The sequence below is a fragment of the Symphodus melops genome (assembly GCF_947650265.1).
Source record: "Symphodus melops genome assembly, chromosome: 22".
In the NCBI taxonomy this organism is placed as follows: domain Eukaryota; kingdom Metazoa; phylum Chordata; class Actinopteri; order Labriformes; family Labridae; genus Symphodus; species Symphodus melops.
The window spans coordinates 19,445,169-19,468,005 of NC_136712.1; the positions used below are offsets into that span (position 1 = coordinate 19,445,169).

The window sequence follows — 22,837 nt, forward strand, 5'->3', positions numbered from 1 at the left end:
GAAACACAAAGACCTCAAATGTAAAGTCGTCATGTTTGATGATTTTGTCTCATAACTAAAAGTGAAAGATGACGAGTGTCCATGTTCAACGTCTGCTGTGACGTCATGCAACCACAAGGTGGCGCTGCCGCCCCAATCAGAAAGCATGCAATCATACTTTACTGTGGAAATATAAAAATATAAAACTACCGCAACATGATCCATGAAAATATTTAAGTTTTATTTGTTTGAAGGTGAAAATGTCTTTACTGGTCAGACTGGTTCTGAATAAAACATCAAGATTTAGCACTTTGGTTTTCATCTTCTGTCAAAAACATCTAAACGTGTGTGTGTGTGTGTGTGTGTGTGTGTGAGAAACACTAAACCAACCCCTTTACAAATCAAATAATTCAAAGTAGAAATGACAGACTTGATGTGTGACGTTCTGTACAGAGCGTCGTCTTCACTCACAGAACGTGATTCTGTTTAGGTAGAAATGAATCACTCAGATGCACGAGCTGTCCTTCATCAGGTTCAGGTTTATTAAGTTACACGTTGCTGCTTCAGACACAGTTTACAACACGAGGTCAGACACACACAGTCGCATTTTTACAAAAAGAAATGGGAGCTGAGCGTTACCGCTCCGCTGGCTGCTCCGTCTCCCACCCACCGTCACAAACCCACACTGAGTGCTGAACATCGTGTTGCTGAAAAAGAACCGCTTAAAGGCAAAGGCAGGAGGATGGAAAGTGTCTGTCCCTCTGTGGGGAGGGACGTGATTGGCTGACAGGGTTGTGGTGGAGGACGGTGACACTTGAGGCTGTTTTAGGGTCCAAACAGCTGAAACACAAGAATCCTTAGGGAGTACAGTAACACACATGAGCTCCTAACACAAACACAGAAACACAGCTGTTAGGGAGAGGAGCTGCTGATTCAAAGGAGCAGACCGGGAGTTTAGACTTCATGTGACTGACAGACGTGAGAGCATCAGGCCAGGTGAGGCTCACCTGAAGGTGAAAACATGGCGGTTTACTCCTTTAAAATCAGCACGCTACGCTTTGAGAGAGGACGGTAAAAAAGGAGTGTGTGCGTGTCGACAGGCCTCTCTGCGTCACCATGGCTGTGTGTGTGTGTGTGTGTGTGTGTGTGTGTGTTCAGATGTCCTTCAGGTCCTTCTGGATGCCCCACAGCGTGTCAGCGCTCTTCTTCAGCTGAGCCACCTCGTCGTCTGTCAGCGTCATGTTGACCACGCTGTTCACGCCGCTGCTGTTCAGGACGCAGGGCAGAGACAGGAAGACCTCCTCGTTGATGCCGTACATGTCCTGAGGAAGCACAAACACCAAGCTGGGTCAGGTGAGGACGCTCAGAGAGACACTCAATGACTAACGGCTAATGAAAGTGTTGCGGACCTTGACCATGGTGGACACCGGGTGGACTCGGCTCATGTTCTTGATGATGCTCTCGGTGAGGTCGGCCACGCTCAGACCGATGGCCCAGTTTGTGTAGCCCTTCAGTTTGATCACCTCGTACGCACTGAAACACAGCGAGCAACAACCGGTTAGCGTGTCGCTACGGATCCTGCAAAGGTCCAAACTAACAGGAAGGAGCACTGAATGCTAACTGTCCCACAGGGCGCCGCAAGAACTGCACATGAGCATCAGCTGCACATAAAGAAACGTGAGACGAGTGGAGTGTGGAGCCTTTCTCTATGTTCCTGTGTGTATGGAGGGGGAGTCACAGGGATGAGAGGATTTTCCACGGGGGGAGAAGTATGCAGAGGATGTAGCCTGAGTGTGTGAAGCATGTGCTGCAGGCTAACCAGTGCTGACCTCACACTTTCTAACACACACACTGAACACACTCACACAGCAGCTTCATGACATCGTTAAATTAACGGCCTCAGCAGGAAGCTGATTGTTCAACTACAGAACTCAAAACCTCCGACTTCTGTTCACAACCTCAGCAGGAGGATTCAAAGGATTCATAGTTTACAGAGACGAATGAAACCACCGTCTCTCTCTCTCTCTCTCTCTGTCTCTCTCTCTGTCTCTCTCTCTGTCTCTCTCTCTCTCTCTCTCTTTCTGTCTCTCTCTCTTTCTGTCTGTCTCTCTCTCTCTCTCTCTTTCTGTCTCTCTGTCTCTCTCTGTCTCTCTCTTTCTGTCACTCTCTCTTTCTGTCTGTCTCTCTCTCTGTCTCTCTCTCTCCCTCTGTCTCTCTGTGTGTCTCTCTCTCTCTCTCTCTTTCTCTCTCTCTCATTCTCTCTCTCTCTCCTTTTAAAGGTATGCAAACTGAGCAGAGGTCACATGACCAGAACTTTCCAGAGAATCTACTCCAGTCCTTCATGGACGCTGAGTGTTAGATCATCATCTGGCAGCTTCTACAGCTCACGTTTCCCCTGCTGTTCTCAGGCTTCTGTTCATCCTGTTGGACGAGCTGGACACACACACACACACACACACACACACACACACACACACACACACACACACACACACACAGCGTACCTGTCCACCACAGCTTTGTGCGTGGCCTTCCACTGCTCCTTATCGGCGTCGGTGCCGATCTCAGGGTTCAGCTTCTGCAGGTTCACTCCAGCTACGTTAGCGCCGCTCCACACGGGCACTGAGACACACACACACACACACACACACACACACACACACACACACACTTAGTCCTGCTGTCCGTCCTCCCTTCATAATAACGTCTGCATTGTGAGGAGTGTTCATGATGTCATGGCGGCGTGCACTCACCGCTGGTGTCTCCGTGCTCGCCCAGCACCCAGCCGTTGAAGGAAGAGGCGTGGATGCCGAGGCGTTCGGCCATCATGTAGCGGAAGCGGGCGGAGTCCAGGTTGGTGCCGCTGCCGATGACGCGGTGTTTGGGCAGACCGCTCAGTTTCCAGGTCACGTATGTGAGCACGTCCACTGTGAGGGAGGGGTCAGAGGTCAGTGAGGTTCAAAGCACAGAGGGCGAGGCTGACGTGTCAGTGACCTCACCAGGGTTAGACACCACGATGAGCGTGCAGTTGGGGCTGTACTTGATGATCTGAGGGATGATGGACTTGAAGACGTTGACGTTTCTCTGCACCAGGTTCAGACGGCTCTCGCCCTCCTGCTGACGAACGCCGGCGGTCACCACCACCAGGCGAGAGTTTGCTGTCACGGCGTAGTCTGTCCGGGGAGGAGAGAAGGTGAGGCCACGAGGGAAACGTTTCATCAAAAGACAAATGAGGTGAGCTCTGAACGGCGAGCTCTGAATGGCACGCTCTGAACGGCACGCTCTGAACGGCGAGCTCTGAACGGCACGCTCTGAATGGCACGCTCTGAACGGCACGCTCTGAACGGCGAGCTCTGAACGGCGAGCTCTGAACGGCGAGCTCTGAACGGCGTGCTCTGAACGGCGAGCTCTGAACGGCGAGCTCTGAACGGCGAGCTCTGAACGGCGAGCTCTAAATGGCGAGCTCTGGACGGCGTGCTCTGAACGGCGTGCTCTGAACGGCGTGCTCTGAACGGCACACTCTGAACGGCACACACTGAACGGCGTGCTCTGAACGGCGTGCTCTGAACGGCGTGCTCTGGACGGCGTGCTCTGAACGGCGTGCTCTGGACGGCGTGCTCTGAACGGCGTGCTCTGGACGGCGTGCTCTAACCTTTATCAGCCACGATCTTTGAGGTCTTCAGGAAGAGGCTGCCGTGCTGCAGGTCCATCATCTCTCCCTTCAGACGATCCTCCATCACATCCACCAGAGCCAGCTCATCAGCCAGGTCCTGACCCGAGGAAGAGGAGGAGGAGGAGGAGGGGGAGGAGGAGGAAGAGGAGGAGGAGGAGGAGGAGGAGGAGGAGGAAGAGGAGGAGGAGGGGGAGGGGGAGGAGGAGGAGGAGGGGGAGGGGGAGGGGGAGGAGGAGGAGGAGGAGGAGGAAGAGGAGGAGGAGGAGGAAGAGGAGGAGGAGGAGGAGGAGGAAGAGGGGGAGGGGGAGGAGGAGGAGGAAGAGGAGGAGGAAGAGGAGGAGGAAGAGGAGGAGGAGGAGGAGGAGGAAGAGGAGGAGGAGGAGGAAGAGGAGGAGGAGCATTTTTAAAGGAAGACTTGTTTGAGTCTGAACGTGGTCAGTGTTAGTTTGTAAATGTGATGATGTCACTCTGTAGTGATGTCACTCTGTGATAATGTCACTCTGTAGTGATGTCACTCTGTGATGATGTCACTCTGTGATGATGTCACTCTGTAGTGATGTCACTCTGTGATAATGTCACTCTGTAGTGATGTCACTCTGTGATGATGTCACTCTGTAGTGATGTCACTCTGTGATGATGTCACTCTGTAGTGATGTCACTCTGTAATGATGTCCCTCTGTGATGATGTCCCTCTGTGATGATGTCACTCTGTGATGATGTCACTCTGTAGTGATGTCACTCTGTGATGATGTCCCACTGTGATGATGTCACTCTGTGATGATGTCCCTCTGTGATGATGTCACTCTGTGATGATGTCACTCTGTGATGATGTCCCTCTGTGATGATGTCCCTCTGTGATGATGTCCCTCTGTGATGATGTCACTCTGTAGTGATGTCACTCTGTGATGATGTCACTCTGTGATGATGTCCCTCTGTGATGATGTCCCTCTGTGATGATGTCACTCTGTAGTGATGTCACTCTGTGATGATGTCCCTCTGTGATGATGTCACTCTGTGATGATGTCACTCTGTAGTGATGTCACTCTGTGATGATGTCACTCTGTGATGATGTCACTCTGTGATGATGTCCCTCTGTGATGATGTCCCTCTGTGTTCATGTATGAGCTCTCAGCTGTTTGCTGTTCGATCAATGATAGTAGTGATCAATGATGATTGATGATTGATGATCAATGATGATCGTGAACATGATGGTCCAGCTGATCACAGATTTAGACTTCATGTCCTGATTCTGTTCAAACGTTCTCTCATGTTTTGGTGTTTTCATGTAGAGAGTGGTGGGTGTGTCTTACCCGCAGCAGGATGCTGACGGCGCAGGCCATGCCCACCTGGCCCACCCCCACCACGGTCACCTTGTTCCTGGGGGGCTCAGCGGGGGTGCTGGCCAGAGGGCTGATCAGTTTCTGGAGGACTGAGGACATGATCTTAGCTGCAGACAGAGAGAGACGGAGGTCAGCTGTAAGATGCTGCAGGAGACACTTGAGGACATTTAAGACACAGAGATGAAACATGTTTCCTCCAGAACCGCAGGAAGCGTCTCAAAGCGTCTCAAAGCGTCCGTCCTCCTCCACGCTTTAACGAACCTCTGTGAACACAACCGTCAAACAAGCGGAATCACAGCTACCTACAAAACGCTCAAACTGGTCACTCACAGGACGAGCGGATGGGAACCAGGAAACGAGACATGGCGACGGAGTCGGAGGTTCGAGCTCTGAGACTCTGAGACTGAAGTTTGACTTTAAATAGTTTCATCCAGACGTCGTCACTCTGACCAGAATCACAACATACATAAAGATACGTGTGTTTATCACATCCATGTGTGTGTGTGTGTGTGTGTGTGTGTGTGTTTTTATCACTGCTGAGGCCGTCGTCCTATCATATCACAGGAAGACTGCGTTCCTCACGGACGAGTTCAGGACTCAAACAGCTGATGGTGTTTTAATCTTTTACATTCAGACAAGAAGATTTTATTTTGCATTTCAAACACAAAGTCAAGAATCTAAAAATCCCTTCATGGTGCTCGGACACGTTTGGATGCTGCAGGTACGAATGTTCCTGCAGCTGAGCGACACCTGGGAACGCCGGATGGCCGCGCACGCCGCACGCCGCGGGGAAGTCCAGGAAGTGAACGTGATGGTTACTCCTCTTTATATGAAGATTAAAGTTGTAGTATTCTCTTTTCTTTGGACGCTGTCGTTACGTCCGGCTCCATTTTACGACCTTTATCTCTTTTAATTAGCGGCAGTTTTTTTAATTTGCTTGGAGCTCGTTTTATTGTTTCTAATCTTTGTGAGTTCACTTCATCTTTAATCTGCTCCCGGTCTCAGCTCGTGGTGTCGGGGTCTTAGGGTCTTATGGGGGTCTTGGGGGTCTTATGGGGGTCTTATGGGGGTCTTGTGACATTTGGCTTCTCTCGGGTTGTTTTGTGTTGTTGTTTTCTTGCGTCCCGTGCTTCGCTCTTTTCTGTATAAATAAAGTTTTTCAAAGTGTCATGTGATGCAGAGATCCTGTTTGATCAACATCGATCACAATAATCCTGAACCTGGTCAAAGTCTTCACTCTGCATTTACGCGACAAACAGAAGTGTTTGCATGAAGGTTTGATGAACGTGTGCAAAGAAAACAATCATGAGGAGAGAGAATGAAATTAGAGCTGCAACAGGAGGAGGGCAGCAATAACTGGATCTAGTATTCAAACTGTGGAGCGAGGACCACGGGGGGTACGCCGGATCCCTCCGGTTCTACACTTTTTTATTTTTCCTCGCTGCAAGCTGAGGAAACAAATATGTTTTGCTTTTGCATCTCCAAACAGGAAATACAAGAAAGAGAAGAGCAGCGAAAACGTCGAGCAGCCCAGCAGGAAGTGAAATCGACGTGAGTGAACCCAGAACAAGTTAAAAACAGGCGACATTAGCGACATTAGCGACATTAGCGACATTAGCGACAGACGCTTCGGCACCTGCTAGCAACACACGACGCAAAGCAGAAGCAAAAATCCTCCAAAGTCCAGACTTGACTGGACTTGGATCCAGACTCTGGTCCCATCAAGTCTGGATTCTTCTGGAGGATGACCCGGGCCTCCTGTGTAACAGTGAAAGCGGCCTGCTGGGCAGAATGGTGATAATGGTGATAATGGTGATAATGGTGAAGTCAGACTTTGATAAGGTCTCATAATGAAGCGTGTGTGACGGGGAAGGAACAGGATATGAGACGCTGAATGTAATCATGATGTGTACACTGTGATGTTTGAACAAAGCTGCTGATAAAGACTTTAATGTCAGCAGATCGTGAGCGGGGGGGGGGGGGGGGCGGGGAACTCATGTTTGAAACTTCCTCACAGACGGACGGACGCTCGGCTCGAGTGGTTTCATCATCAACAGGAAGACACTTTCATAATAAAGGTCAAAAGGACAAAAAGCACTCGAAGAAAAGTGAGACTGAAAGTAAAAGAGAAATCTGACTTTCTTTAATGAGCTCTGAAGAACTCAGACACTGTGTGATGAGTGAAGTCTGTAACCTGTGCAGACAGGAACTAGGACTGTAGGTCCAAAGGAAAGCTTCATATAAGGGGACACATGTTATTACTTCTTTAGGACACGGAGGGGTCTCTGAGGGTCCTCCAGCCTCAGCTTGAGAACCATGATATCAGTTTGCACACAGAACAAAGCCCGGAGAGGACACGCTGTCCTGTTACATTCACAGACTTCAGAGAGGCCGTATCAAGGTCAAACTCACACTGAAGGAGGCGTGTGTGTCCGTGTGTGTGTGTGTGTGTGTGTGTGTGTGTGTGTGTGTGTGGACACACCTCGTGGCTACCAGTATAAACTGAGCTCCTTTCGGCCCTCCTCCTCCAGGAGACAAAGGACCCTTCAGCACAAAGCTGCAGTTCACCTCCTCATAAATATATCACACATTATATGACTGACTGACCAGAGTCCATGTGTGTGTGTGTGTGTGTGTGTGTGTGTGTGTGTGTGTGTGTGTGTGTGTGTTTTATCATCACTGCCTGTTTATCATTTTAACGAGCAGACCTGCTTTTGCCCCCCTCCTCTAAAATCGCTTGCTTTCTCTCTCCCTCTCTCTCCCTCTCTCTCTCTCTCTCTCTCTCTCTCTCTCTCTCTCTAAGGTTACATAACACACCGGGCCTGCACGAGCCCTCAAAGGGACCTTGACTTTGGAGATGCTGAGTGACAAACATCCTAAACTGAAACCACAGAGAGAGTTGATTAAAAATAAAAAGCGACTTTAAAGCGCGCGAGGAGCCGAGCTCACAGGTGGAGAGTTCACGGCGAGTTCACAGAGAAGGTGTTTCCTGTCTGCGTGTCAAATGACACCATTATCAGAACCATGAACAGAACTGCCCCGCGGCCTCGACTGAGGCAGGAAAACAACTACAGCAAAGCCCCTAAACACGACCCCCATAACGGACCTGCGGGAGCGCCACTCCGCGCCTGCTCGGGAGGAACTCTCCAAACATTACGCACGCAATCAGAAAAAGACTCTACCCGACAGCTCCAGGACTTTATGAACGTGCACCAAGTATTCACCAAACCTCCTGTGGCGCTGTTTTAACATGTTACATGAACACAGGTTGAAGTTGGCGTGAATTGCAAATGGATTCCTGTAGCGGAGCATCCATTGCTGCTGACGCGTTCTGCACGCAGCGCCGCGCGGCAGCACCGAGCCCGCAGCAGGAGGCGAAGATCGTAAATGATAAAACAATGAGCTTACTCACATGATTGGAGATGTTCCTAAAGACTGCTGTTAGAAGAGTGGAGCCGGTGGAGGAGACGGTGCAGCGGCTGGCGGAGAGATGGAGAGAGTGCGGAGCTGCACGGTATGCAAAGAGGAGAAAGAGGAGGGGGAGGGGGTGCCAATGTGACCAGGCTGAGTGCGCATGTGAGGGAGGTGCTGGGGGGGGGCAGAGCAGGATGCATGTGCGTGACATTTTTTAAATGTGTCAGTCACGGAAGATTTAGAAAATACGGAGATTATTTGGACAATTAATGAATTTGTAATCTGCGTTTATGAACACCGAGCATGAATAACTTCGAGCCAATCATCAGAGAGCTGCATCAACAGGCTGTCATCACCTCTCACTGCAACACAATCTTATTTAAAGCTTTGACATTACAGAGGGGTCTTTTTAAAGCTCTGTACCGAAACAGAAAGCAGATGATTAGTTTGCAGGTCAGTGTCTCCTGCTTCTGTTCTGAGGCTGCTGAGAAGCAGCAGCTGTGGTTCACTAAGTGTAGAGAAGTGATGCAGTGGACAGAGATGTTGAGACATGGAGAGGACACCTTTCTGTCCCATTCGGGGATGTGCATGTCTTTTTTATTCTTCAGGATGAGACGTGATGATACAAAATGATATGTTGATATATTACGCCATGACTGTATTATAGATACAACACAGCAGGGTTTGACAGGAAGGAGAGTGTGCAGGCCTCTTTACGTTATATTGCACCATGATGCAGAACTGTAGGAGACAACAGCAAACTTGATCCCACTGGTTTTTAATTCTCTAAGGATGAAGTCTTTGACCTAAAGTGTCCTCTCTCTCTGAGAAGCTGCTTTTACAGTTTCTTCCTGTAATCTTGTCTTTGTGTCTTATCAGGATGGAGAGGGACTCGGGTGGACTTTCACCGCCCCCATTAAACGTTCCTGCAGGTGTTAGATGAAGTGTTTATCAGTGCTCAGCCGCTGCACTCCGTCCAGCAGGCAGCCTCACACGTGTTGATATGATCTGACCTACATTATGTTCTATAAATGTGTCAGGAATCTGTCACACTTTGAATAAATAATGAGTCAGAGAAATGATCAAACAAAGGATGCATTCCTTCTTAAATCACGTGTCATTACACACATCCTGGAAACTAACGTCACACCGCCGTCACACCGCCGTCACACCGCCGTCACACCGCTGTACCACAATGATTTATATAATAAATAATACAAACTAAGTCAAGAATCCTGCATGGATCTTTTTTAGGGGAAACGTCTCCCTCCATCGCTCATGGTCATGCACGGATTCGACCTCAGAGGCTGCACACAAACTGGCCTCGGACCGCTACCTGAACCATTTATGAGACGAGATCTTGACTCTGCGTGCTCACTGAGACGTGACCGTGCACGTCCTCTTCATCTCCTTACACACTATCCTTCAGTCACATCGTGGCCTGTGTTCCTATCTTTGAGTGTTTTCAGGTCAGATTATGTTAGTCCGGCTTTTAATAGGTTCAACGGTCACTGGGTCAGAGAGGAAAAGAAAGGAGGTCTGTGAGAGGAGATAAGGTTCTCTCCCTCTTCCTCCTGCTCCTCTGCCTCACACTGACTCTTTCACAAACAGCCTAAAGTACAACTTCTGTTTGTGTGCAAAGCTGACTGAAGCTCTCCTCAGATTATGAGGCTGTGAAACTAAAATCATTGTCGGAGTGATGCTAAAAGACTAACTTCATTTGAAAGAACTGTAAGACATAAGTGATTCTGGTGGCCTTGTGAGGTGACATTTAAAAGGAAATGTCATAAAAGAATTCTGCACGAGACACAAAACATGAAGTCGTGCATCGTGCATGGAGGCCATTGATGTCCAAGTGGAGGCCCGAGTTCAAATCAAGAAGCAAAAATGTGGCATGCTGAAGTGTAACATCCTGCAGTACCTGGAGTGTCCACTAGAGGCTGGCTGCAGTACCTGGAGTGTCCACTAGAGGCTGGCTGCAGTACCTGGAGTGTCCACTAGAGGCTGGCTGCAGCAGCACAGGAAGTCACATACACACCCATTCAAACAGCCTGTTTTTACAGCAGACATGAACATGTTTACAGCCTGCTTCAAAAAACCAAATAGGTGTGATTAGCTCATGTCTCCATCCACACACACTGTACGGGGGGAATGTTTTCATGACTCAGCAGTTTTGATTGGATGAAGGATCAGAGTTATTCACAATAAGGCGTTTAGCTGAGCTGATTGACAGGTGGGCGCCGTGTAACGGTTTGTCAGGAGGCTTAAAACCCGCCTCAGCTCTCAGCCTGTCGTTAGCATGACTCGGAGTTAGCCTGAGACAGCATTTCCAGCACGGAGACCGCCATCCATGGGACTCCAGCGCCCCCTGCAGGGACACACGGGGGACTCCAGCGCCCCCTGCAGGAACACAGGGGGGACTCCAGCGCCCCCTGCAGGAACACAGGGGGGACTCCAGCGCCCCCTGCAGGAACACAGGGGACTCCAGCGCCCCCTGCAGGAACACAGGGGGGACTCCAGCGCCCCCTGCAGGGACACACGGGGGACTCCAGCGCCCCCTGCAGGGAGACACGGGGGACTCCAGCGCCCCCTGCAGGAACACAGGGGGGACTCCAGCGCCCCCTGCAGGAACACAGGGGGGACTCCAGCGCCCCCTGCAGGGAGACACGGGGGACTCCAGCGCCCCCTGCAGGAACACATGGGGGACTCCAGCGCCCCCTGCAGGACCACACAGGGGACTCCAGCGCCCCCTGCAGGGACACATGGGGGACTCCAGCGCCCCCTGCAGGACCACACAGGGGACTCCACGCGGCTCCTTTCCTGCATGTAATCTCTCTCTCTCTCTCTGGCTTCCTGCTCTTTCCTCTATAGGAGTAAAAACCCAACAATAAAATATAAACATGATAGATAGATAGATATTTGATAGATATTTGATTTGACATGAACACTTAAAGATTGATTGATCAGAAGTTCTGGATATGAACATGCTGTTCTCTGCTGCACATGTGACACAGCATGACGAAGAAGAGGAAGATGATGGTGGTGGTGATACAGGCTGGTACCCAATAGGAAGCTGTGAACATGTCTCTGTTTTCCTCCAATAGGGTGAGAGGATGCTGACCCGCTAAAGGGCCCCTGCTCCGCTTTGTGTGTGTGTGTGTGTGTGTGTGAGAGGCCTGCAGAGGCCACGTGTGAACACTGAGGAGGATGGGATCAGATTGGTCAGTAGAAGGAGGCGGGGCTTAACGGCTGTTACATAACACAAAGCCCCCCTGTCAAGTATCCTCTCCTTCTCTCTCTCTCTCTCTCTCTCTTTCTCTCGCTCTCTCTCACACACACACACACACACACACACAGTTTTCTGTATAAACACTTTGCATGTTTTGACTGATGGTTCTGCGGGCTGCAGGAATGCGAGGGGGAAAGAAAGATCAGCTGATGTGGTCAGGTCCCAACAGTTCAAGTTCAAATGTAGTTATTTAAAGGTTCAGAGGTTTCAGCGTGAGAGCATGGAAACACACACACGAGTCTCTGAAAGGTGTGTGTGCTGTAAAACGTTTTAGTTCAGACTCCAGTGCACGGCCTTGTGTTTTAGTTCAGTGAAGAAAAGTTCTTTATATCGTCGACTCAGATCTTTAGCAGGAAGACGTCCCGACAACACGCTCCGTCACTCCTTCCTTCAAACACACACACCAGTCTTCTTTCACTCCTGTGTGTGGAAATCTGATGCATGCTATTATGTTTCTATAATCTGCAAATACAATACATGTCTATGGGGGGGTTGATGGAGGGGGGTTCTGCAGAGGGTACGAGCAGCAGAGGGGAAGTTTGTGGATGGACTTGAGAGGGCGAGCAAAGAGAAGAGGAAAACATCAAATGTACGGTGACAGCTGATCTGATCCATATTCCTCTTCTGCAGCACGTTCAATCAGAGAAGGGAAATGAAGTACAGTAAGTCAAACTATCAGTCTAAGCTGAGAGTATTCATCGTCTGTCCTGAGATCTGGAAACAGTCTCCGGCATGGAGACAGAAGGCCAGTCCAAATAACCAACTTAAGGAAAAAAGATTTCCCTGCATGATAACACGGAGGCTCAGCTCGTCCTCACAGAGATGATGAAGGGATGTGCACGGCGTCCTCTGCTGCAGCTGTGACGGTCTCCGTGTGAGTCACAGACTCTAACAGTAGAGTGTCAGTGAGACTTTTACTCCACACACACACACACACACACACACACGTCCCACCATGCATGGATCATCTATCTGTCACCTGAACAGAGCCAGGGCCGAACTCTCCTCGTCCATGACATCCCCTGAATTCATATTTCAGGGTTGCCCTCCCCCCTCAGGGTGGTTTCTTTGCTCGTTGCAACAACTAAAAATGGACGTCGGAGCTGTGACGGCCTTCAGTCTGTCCGGGACAACACAGGAAGTGTGCAGCTGAGACTCAGAGACTTTCAGCCTTTTCTGAGGAATTATCTGACTCTTATTCTGTGTTCTGCAGCAAACAGCCGAGTCAGCGTCATGTTTCCAGCTGTGACCTGTTCTGTACACTTCACCTGACGCTCACCTGTAGTGTGAGTGTGAACAAAGCAGTCAGAGTTACATGAAGACGACGGCTCTGATTGAACACAGTGATGGAGGTAAACAGTGAGCGGTTAGTACTGTCAACACACTGATCAAATGGATCAGGGTTAACACTTCACTGACACCGTGCAAGGTCGGCCAGCTGACCTGCTAGTCAGAGCCAGGGACCAATCAGGGTGCACGCAGCTCCCAGTCTGCAGCATGAACCACCAATCAGAGCTCAGCATGGGGACAAAGCCGTTATTGTTTGTTTTTGAGCGAGTGTGTGCAGGACAAGAGGACAACAAGGTCAGAGGGGAAATGAAAGCAGCAGAGAACAAAAGGGACCGATGAAGACTCAAAGGTTCATTAACAGGGTAAAAATATCAGGATTAAGAGCTTAGCTCCAAATCACTCTCTTTGACTTCTTTTAACAGAAACATTAGGATGAAGAGTCTCTGAAGGGACGGCTGCAGGTTTGATCATCTGCATCTCTGTGAGTCAGCTGAGTTTTAAAGTTCCTCTTTGGACATTATGGACAAAGACTGATCGATGTGCACAGCCGGATTTAACCTTTCAGACCTCCCAGAGCGAAAATAACTTACTGTGCCCCTTTTTGATGAAAGGTTTAGTTTTGAGCTTTTTATCACTTTGTTGTAGAGATAGGACGGGGGATAGAGTTGGGCGAGAGAGAGAGAGAGAGAGTCACAGGTCAGATTTCACCCTGAGCCGCCTGCTTTAAGGGCTGGGCCTTTGAACATGGGGTCTGTGCACTAACCACTTGGCCACCGGCGCTCCTTTTAACCCCTCACTCCTTTTAAAGTGTGAACAGTGATTGTAAAGCTTGTAACGGGTCTGGTCTTAAAGGAAGGGGTGCCAGTCAGAGTCAGTCTGACAAATAATAATACGTTAAACTTGAACAAAGATACCTTAAACCCACAAAACAAACGTGCACAAACAACAGGTTCAATACAATTCTACATTAAATACATACAACAGACACTAGTTCAGTTTTCAGTTTGTGTATTTGTTCAATGAGGACAGTCCATTCCATGTAATCCACCACCCGTTCAGTCAATCCTTTCTGTGACAATCCAATGTATAAAAGATCCACTCCAGGTTTTACCACGGATTCCCACCCTACAAACAACAATGTGACTTTTGGAACACAAGAAATCATTATTAAACTTTACTAAATAAGAAGTCAGTCACTGTACCTCCCGTCAGTAGAATCTGAGGTGTCAGGGATGACACGGCTGTGACGAAGCTCGTTATTCAAGAGGCAGCGATCATGGGGTTTAACAGCAGATACTTCCGCAAGCAGGTAAGAGTATTTTAGTTTTGATGTGTTGACGCGTGTCTCTTCAGCAGTCCCGAACGTGTTTGGAGATGTGGTTTTAAATCGTGCGTTATTGGATGATTGGTGCTAGGTGGGCGTGAACGGCTGGATTTTTGAATGAATGAACTAGTTGATGAATGAATGATGTCAGTACAGCTGGATCGCTACACTCTTCCCCCCTTCGCCAAAGCCGCCAAAGGTGAGGCGTTATTGTTATCTTCCTGTCCTCCTGCAGGTCTATCCAACTCAGTCAGCAGGACAGGGGTTATCGGAGAACCCCATGAAATCCTCTTCATCAGAGTCCTCCAGAAAAATCTCTAAAACACGCTGGTATTCCCGCTTCTCCAGCTCTTAGCTGGATGGCAGGGCTTCAGCCGGGAAATGTCTACAACCCTCAGGTCCTGCCCAGAATCCTCCAGAACCACTTGGTAGTTCACTGGTCCTACCTGTTCAACCACTCGATAGGGCCCTTGCCATTTAGGGGCTAGCTTGGCAGTAAAGGATTTTTCGGCTTTGGAGAGGGGATGGGCTCGGACCCAAACTCTGTCTTGTATCTCGAACTCCATGTCTTGTCGAGTTTTGTCATAGTGTTTTACGCCGTGCTGAATCTATGTTTTTATTAACAAAGCAACTCAGATCTTCCAGCTGGGCCACCTTGTCATAAGCAGGGGTGTTTGGCACAGACTCTCTGGGTTGCAGCATGACATCCAGGGCTCCTCTTAGTGGGCGATGGAGATTCAGCTCTGCAGGAGAAACTCCAGTGGTCTCCTGAATGGCGGAATTGATGGCAAAGCGGAACTCCGATAGATATTTGTCCCAGTGCTTGTGCTGATTCCCAACATAGGAAGCGATCATGGATTTTAAGGTACGATTAACTCTCAGTCAAATTGGTCTGGGGATGATAAGCTGAGGTTATTTTGTGTCCCACATTCCAGGTTCTGCACACTGATTGGAAGACCGAGGAGACAAACTGGGATCCCCGGTCAGAGAGGAGGAAGTCTGGGAGGCCCCATTGAGTGAAGATGTCTTTCACAAGAATTTGTGATATGGTTTCTGCCGTGGCCTTTCGCAAGGGAAATAATTCTACCCATTTGGAGTAATAATCCACAAAAACCAAGAGATACATGTTTTGCTTTGAACTCTTGGGGAATGGGCCCATCAAATCCATACCCAGCATCTCCCAGGGGCGTTGTACCAGGGTCTGCTGCAGTTTTCCAGCCAGTCGGCGGTTTTCCGGTTTGTAGGCTTGACAAACTTTGCAGTTCTGCACATGACGCCGTACATCTAGGCTTAGCTGGGGCCAGTAGACCAGGTGCTGAAGTCTCCGGTAAGTTTCAAGATGACCAGAGAGGGGGTCCTGGTGAAAATACTCCAGAAGTTGCTCTCTGAATCCGGGAGGTATGTAGAGCTGATAGATTGTTTTGTAGGGAAGGGTGACTACCCGGTAGATGAGATCTTCCATTATGCAAAGAAAAGTATTTGAGTTTATGATTACTTTTTCATTCTCAACAACCTTTTTATAGAGGACCTGGCACTCAGGATCCTCCTGCTGTGCCTTCCATAAGGCCTCAATGGATAGAGGGAGTTCGTTTGTTAGGCCTGAGGAATCCGACATGACGGTAGCACATACAGGTAGAGAGGGATGATTTCCTGTTGTGGCTCGTGAGAGAGCATCAGGCACAGTGTTATATTTCCCTTTCCTGTATTCTACGGTGAAGGTAAATTCCTGAAGCCGGACAGCCCACCGGAGAAGCCAAGTACTGGGTTTGGTGGTTTTAAAAACCCACAAGAGAGAGGCATGATCTGTAACCACCGTGAAGAGACGTCCCTCCAGGTAAGTTCTCCACTTTTCCAGAGCCCACACCACAGCCAAGCATTCCAGTTCTGTAGCAGCGTAGTTCCTCTCAGCTGGAATTAGGTTACGGCTGGCAAACGCGAGGACTTCCTCTGATCCCAGATCAGATTTCTGGACCAACACTGCTCCGAGCCCTACTTCGCTGGTATCTGTATAAACCACAAAGGGAGCATTGAAGTTTGGGTGTCCCAGTACAGGTGGCTGGACTAGATGTTCTTTAAGGGTGTCAAATGCAACCTGGCAGGCAGGTGACCAAAGAAACCTGGCTCCTTTTTTCTTCAGGGCATTGAGTGGCTCTGCGATCCTTGAGAAGTCAGGGATGAACCGATGGTACCACCCCGCCATTCCAAGGAACCTCTGCACCGCCTTCAGGTTGGTTAGAACTGGAAAATTTTTCACAGCTTCCGTTTTGTCCGGGTCAACATGGACCCCAGCAGCAGATACGATGTGACCCAAGAATTTCAGTGAGGTCCTGAACAGTTTGCTTTTTTTCATGTTCACAGAGAGGCCAGCTCTGCGAAGCCTATCCAGGACAGCTTGGACATCAAAAAAATGCTGCTCCCAGGATGGGGAGAAGAAGATGATGTCATCCAGATAAACAAAGCAGACAACGCCTCTCAGTTCACCGAGGGCTCTCTCCATGAGCCTTTGAAATGTTGCTGGTGCATTTTTTAGAACAAAGGGCATGACTTTAAACTGATACAGACCCAGAGGGCAAATGAAAGCCGTCATTTCCTGCACCTCAGGGTCCATTTCCACCTGCCAATACCCACTATTCAAATCCAAGGAAGAGAAGACCACAGCACCTGCGAGGCTATCAAGGATTTCCTGGATGGTGGGAATGGGATAGGCGTCTGTGATGGTGTTTTGTGTTGACTTTCAGGTAGTCCACGCAAAATCTTGGTTTTCCAATCTTCCTGGGAATCAGTACTACGGGAGAAGCCCAAGCTGCGAAGAAGGTTCGTAACATTATCCCTTAGCATGTCCTCCACGAGTTCCTTCATTACCTTTAGCTTTGGAGGGGAAACCCGATAAGGTTTCTGTTGACTGGGAAGTGGATGAGTGAGGTTAATTTGATGTTTCAACAGTTCCGAACGCGAGTGTTTGGAGGTGTGGTTTTAAATCGTGCGTTATTGGATGATTGGTGCTAGGTGGGCGTGAACGGCTGGATTTGTGAATGAATGAACTAGTTGATGAATGAATGATGTCAGTACAGCTGGATCTCTACAAGCTGGTGTTGCACTTCATCACTAAGAACAACAGGGTGAGAGGATGCATAACAACAGATCGTTGCAGGGTTTTTTGGAGGTTGCAGGGGTTATACATGTTGCAGGTGTTATAGGGGTTTCAGGGGTTATACATGTTGCAGGTGTTATAGGTGTTATAGGGGTTGCAGGGGTTATAGGGGTTGCAGGGGTTATACATGTTGCAGGTGTTATAGGGGTTGCAGGGGTTATAGGTGTTGTAGGGGTTGCAGGTGTTATAGGGGTTGCAGGGGTTATACATGTTGCAGGTGTTATAGGGGTTGCAGGGGTTATAGGTGTTGTAGGGGTTGCAGGTGTTATATGGGTTGCAGGGGTTATACATGTTGCAGGTGTTATAGGGGTTGCAGGGGTTATAAGGGTTGCAGGGGTTATAAGGGTTGCAGGGGTTATAGGGGTTGCAGGGGTTATACATGTTGCAGGTGTTATAGGGGTTGCAGGGGTTATACATGTTGCAGGTGTTATAGGGGTTGCAGGGGTTATAGGGGTTTCAGGGGTTATACATGTTGCAGGTGTTATAGGTGTTATAGGGGTTGCAGGGGTTATAGGGGTTGCAGGGGTTATACATGTTGCAGGTGTTATAGGGGTTTCAGGGGTTATACATGTTGCAGGTGTTATAGGTGTTATAGGGGTTGCAGGGGTTATAGGGGTTGCAGGGGTTATACATGTTGCAGGTGTTATAGGGGTTGCAGGGGTTATAGGTGTTGTAGGGGTTGCAGGTGTTATAGGGGTTGCAGGGGTTATACATGTTGCAGGTGTTATAGGGGTTGCAGGGGTTATAGGTGTTGTAGGGGTTGCAGGTGTTATATGGGTTGCAGGGGTTATACATGTTGCAGGTGTTATAGGGGTTGCAGGGGTTATAAGGGTTGCAGGGGTTATAAGGGTTGCAGGGGTTATAGGTGTTTCAGGGGTTATACATGTTATAGGTGTTTCAGGGGTTATACATGTTATAGGTGTTTCAGGGGTTATACATGTTATAGGTGTTTTAGGGGTTGCAGGTGTTGCAGGTGCATTAAAGAAAAGTTTATGAGTGTGGACACAGTTGCGGAGAGGAATTTTACAACCTGGCACAACATGTTGCCCTCTGTTGTGTTGACTTGATTTAATGAACACCCGCAGACACAGACATACAGGTAACTCATGCTTCCCTGATTTACTGCTGATACTTACAACACAATGACCTTTAATAAGCAACATGAACACAAAACAGCAACACAATGAAGGACTGAAAGTAGCTTTTAGGAGGAAGAAAGACCCGAACAAGAAAAGACTAAAAAGCTCATCTTGAATCTTAAACTTACAAAGTGAAATAGACTCTTAGAAGAAAGCAACGTGTTAGAAGAAAACATGATTGTAGAAAATCTGATTTCTTTTTTGTGAGATTTTGGTTTTTTTATCAGTTTAAAACAGAACCAAATATCTAATAGCTGTGAAATCTGTCTCTGCAATGATTCTCAGCCTTCTGCAAACACCCACATCCCCAGATCAGCTGGCAGAAGGGTTGGCACTGCTTTACTGATGTACCCACAGTTCATTTCTCTCTCCGGCTCCACTTCCTCTTCTTTCTGAGATGAAGCTATGGCACAATTAAACATTGTGGGTCAAAGTGTGTCAGTGAGCTTCACACTGACCTGACTGAGATTCAAAATGAACAAATCAGCGCCTGTGCACTCTGCGGGACATTCTGCTTCAGCCCCTCTGTTTCATCACATTTTTAAAAGCTTGATTCTGATAGGCTGCACAGATGTCGGCTGTGAGGTTGCAGACGTGCAGCTGTGTGCACATACTGATGTTTCATACAGTAGGCGAAGTTCAACTTTGTCCACAAGGTCACTTTGCTCAGTCTGTGGTTTACAAGTATTTTCCAATTTACCTCCCTGCTCACAGAGACCTCCCTGTGGAGTAAATCCTCCCCCTCCAAATTCCTCACAGCGAGCCGGGCCAGGCCCGCCCCCCTCCTGTTCATGTGACCAGAAACACCAGCTGCTATTTCATACTGACCTCCAGAACTCAGCACAGGCCTGCAAGGACAATAGATGCATGAATGCGAGCATGAACATGTTTGCACATGCGCCAACACACCCCGTCTGTGTTTTCACTCCTCGCCATGAGAGCCAAACACAACAGGCAGAGCTCGCTGTCTTCACCCTCATGAACCCAGTCCACAGAGACGGAGGATCACAGAAAGTATGAAATACAGACCAAGTCAAAAGTCTGAGGTTAGCTGTTCATTGGATTAGTGATTTAATTTGTATGTTAGAGGATTCATGTGGCAGTAATACACCTCTCTGCTGGTTTCCCAAAAACTTAAAAACAAAAGAAGTAGTGGAAGATATCCCAATGTCTGCCATGAGGTACCACTCTGATGAACCAATCACAGCCTCCCTGTTCTCTGATGAACCAATCACAGCCTCCCTGTTCTCTGATGAACCAATCACAGCCTCCCTGCTCTCTGATGAACCAATCACAGCCTCCCTGCTCTCTGATGAACCAATCACAGCCTCCCTGTTCTCTGATGAACCAATCACAGCCTCCCTGTCTCCCTGCTCTCTGATGAACCAATCACAGCCTCCCTGTCTCCCTGCTCTCTGATGAACCAATCACAGCCTCCCTGTCTCCCTGCTCTCTGATGAACCAATCACAGCCTCCCTGTCTCCCTGCTCTCTGATGAACCAATCACAGCCTCCCTGTCTCCCTGCTCTCTGATGAACCAATCACAGGCCTCCCTGTCTCCCTGCTCTCTGATGAACCAATCACAGCCTCCCTGTCTCCCTGCTCTCTGATGAACCAATCACAGGCCTCCCTGTCTCCCTGCTCTCTGATGAACCAATCACAGCCTCCCTGTCTCCCTGCTCTCTGATGAACCAATCACAGCCTCCCTGTCTCCCTGCTCTCTGATGAACCAATCACAGCCTCCCTGTCTCCCTGCTCTCTGATGAACCAATCACAGGCCTCCCTGTCTCCCTGCTCTCTGATGAACCAATCACAGCCTCCCTGTCTCCCTGCTCTCTGATGAACCAATCACAGCCTCCCTGTCTCCCTGCTCTCTGATGAACCAATCACAGCCTCCCTGTCTCCCTGCTCTCTGGTGAACACACAGTTGGTCTTCATGAACGCCGCTCTGACCCCGCTCACACTCAGTGAACGCTTTTCATTCAGGAAACCACCAACAGCAGCAGCCCGGAGTAAACTGAGACCACAGCGTGACAGAGTTAAAGGATGATTTGTTTCTGTCATGAACATTATTAGATTTAAAATGTGATGTCATATGAAGGTCAGTCTCAAACCATGTCTCAGTCTCAGTCTCGGGTTGGAATAACTTCAAACATGTGATGCTAAATGTGGCGTCCCGTTTATTTTTAAACCTTTAACTTCGTAGAAATGCTGACGAGAAAAAAAAGGAGAGCAACGTATTTTCTTTTAATTCGACCCTCAAACATTCACAGTGACTTTCATCCTGTAACGTTAAAGAAGGAAAACTGTCATCTAGTCTTTAAATCAACTCAACTCCAGACCGACCAAACTCCCCCCCACAGTCAATAACCAGGGGGGCAACAGAACTGGTTCATCCCAAACCCGTCTCCCCCCCTCCCCCCTGATTCCAGAGGACCCGTCTCCCCCCTGATTCCAGAGGACCCGTCTCCCCCTGATCCCAGAGGACCCGTCTCCCCCCTGATCCCAGAGGACCCGTCTCCCCCCTGATCCCAGGGCAGAGGACCCGTCTCCCCCCTGATCCCAGAGGACCCGTCTCCCCCCTGATCCCAGGGCAGAGGACCCGTCTCCCCCCTGATCCCAGAGGACCAGTCTCCCCCCTGATCCCAGGGCAGAGGACCCGTCTCCCCCCTGATCCCAGGGCAGAGGACCCGTCTCCCCCCTGATCCCAGGGCAGAGGACCCGTCTCCCCCCTGATCCCAGAGGACCAGTCTCCCCCCTGATCCCAGAGGACCCCCCTCCCCCTCCTTCACTTTGAACCAGCTGTCTGTACTTTATGTTGTTTCTGCTGTAAGATAACTTTTTTTGTCTGAACTGTATGAAACCAGTTTTCTCTGCATCACCTCCAGAAGCGGCGCTCATGTCGTGAAGCATTACAGCTGAAGGTTCAGGAGGTTCGCTGGCGTGGTCACTGTGCCGGCGTGGATTTAGTTCGCTGTAATGGAAACATAGTTTGTGTTGGAGCTGATAATAAACGCTGAAGCCCAACTGTCTCTGATGGAGTGCACAGCTGTTTCCATCGGCAGGCCGACGCGTCAAAGATGGAGCCTTAAAATAGAGCAGAGCTCGCCTGGAACAGGACTTCATGTGATCACGGGTTTTTATCTCTCACTGTTCATATGTTATTCAACAAACGCTAAAACACGTAAATGGAATCCATTTCCCATGACCCTTTGCAACCTCACTGTCACATGGCCCTGTTAGGCACGCACACATACGCACCAAACATCCACCTTCATCCATCAGAGAGCCACGCTGCCGTTTAATGTGCAAACAAATGGACTGTAATGGCTGCAGAGTTCGTGTGCAGACCAGAACAGGACCAGGACCATTAGGGGGTCAGGTCTCAGTGAGCAGCATGAAATGAATCCCACATGAGCTGCTCCTAACAGGCGAGGTGACGTGCAGAGTGAGCGTCACGAGGAGCGTAAACAGAGTACAGTGGACACGTGCACATTTTAAACATCACCAGGAGCTTTAAGACTTTCAATAAAGGACTCTCTGGTTTTTATTCAAACCTACTTTGTCCAAGTGTCTCTGTCTTCACATTCAAATATCCGGCCTACTCTGCAGTTATATGAGCCCCACGTACAGACAGGTTCGAGTCCGGCCTGTGGCTCCTCTCCCGTCACGTAAAGACAAAAAGCCCCTAACAATCCGTTTAAACAGTCTCACCTGTCCTTTGAGCAGCCGTCAGTTTAAACACAGAAACAGGAAAGAGTGGAGTGAGCACGCCCCCATGTGGCGGGACACTAGAACTACAATGTAAAGCAGAACAGAGATGCACAACAGCAGACTGACATGGACAGAGAACAGCTGATGTGTCTGAACACAGTGAGATGATCGAGGCCCGCTGTGGTCCAGCGGTCGGTGTGCAGAGGTCCACTGAGCCGGCGGCTGGATATGAAAAGTTCTAACATTAAATATGTTTTGTTCTGAGTTTCTAGTTATGAAAACAAATAGATTGTTCATGTTCTTGTAAAGTGTCTTTAACTCATTTATATCTTGAGAACATTTCCTCACTTCATTGAGTCTGCTAAATCAGTTCTTTGTGATCACGTTTATTTACATCTTTTAATGTTTAACAGAGTGCACGTTACATTGAACCATTAAATGGACTCAGATGTTAGTGACCTGCACAGCTCGGCTCAGAGCGAGGAATGATCTCTCTCCTCTCTGTAAATGAACAGACCGCTGCA

At 49.0% G+C, this 22,837-nt stretch overlaps 1 protein-coding gene across 3 annotated transcripts; it reads right to left on the bottom strand.

The window, feature by feature from the left end:
- Window positions 1-498: 498 nt before the first annotated feature.
- ldhba (lactate dehydrogenase Ba) lies at window positions 499-8,560 on the bottom strand. Of its 3 annotated transcripts, none has more exons than XM_079335403.1 (8): window positions 8,405-8,560; window positions 4,963-5,099; window positions 3,632-3,749; window positions 2,979-3,152; window positions 2,733-2,906; window positions 2,484-2,601; window positions 1,389-1,512; window positions 499-1,301 (listed from the first exon to the last, which is right to left on the bottom strand). In XM_079335403.1, exons 2-8 carry the CDS (start codon window positions 5,089-5,091, stop codon window positions 1,134-1,136), a joined length of 1,005 nt encoding a protein of 334 aa, XP_079191529.1. In that variant the 5' UTR covers window positions 5,092-5,099; window positions 8,405-8,560; the 3' UTR covers window positions 499-1,133. The 3 variants fall into 3 exon arrangements, with proteins under 3 accessions (XP_079191529.1, XP_079191528.1, XP_079191530.1); XM_079335402.1 differs by lacking the exon at window positions 8,405-8,560 and adding an exon at window positions 5,323-5,423; XM_079335404.1 differs by lacking the exons at window positions 499-1,301; window positions 1,389-1,512; window positions 8,405-8,560 and adding exons at window positions 2,320-2,412; window positions 5,323-5,423 and having other exon boundaries at window positions 2,447-2,601.
- Between the last annotated feature and the right edge of the window lie 14,277 nt (window positions 8,561-22,837).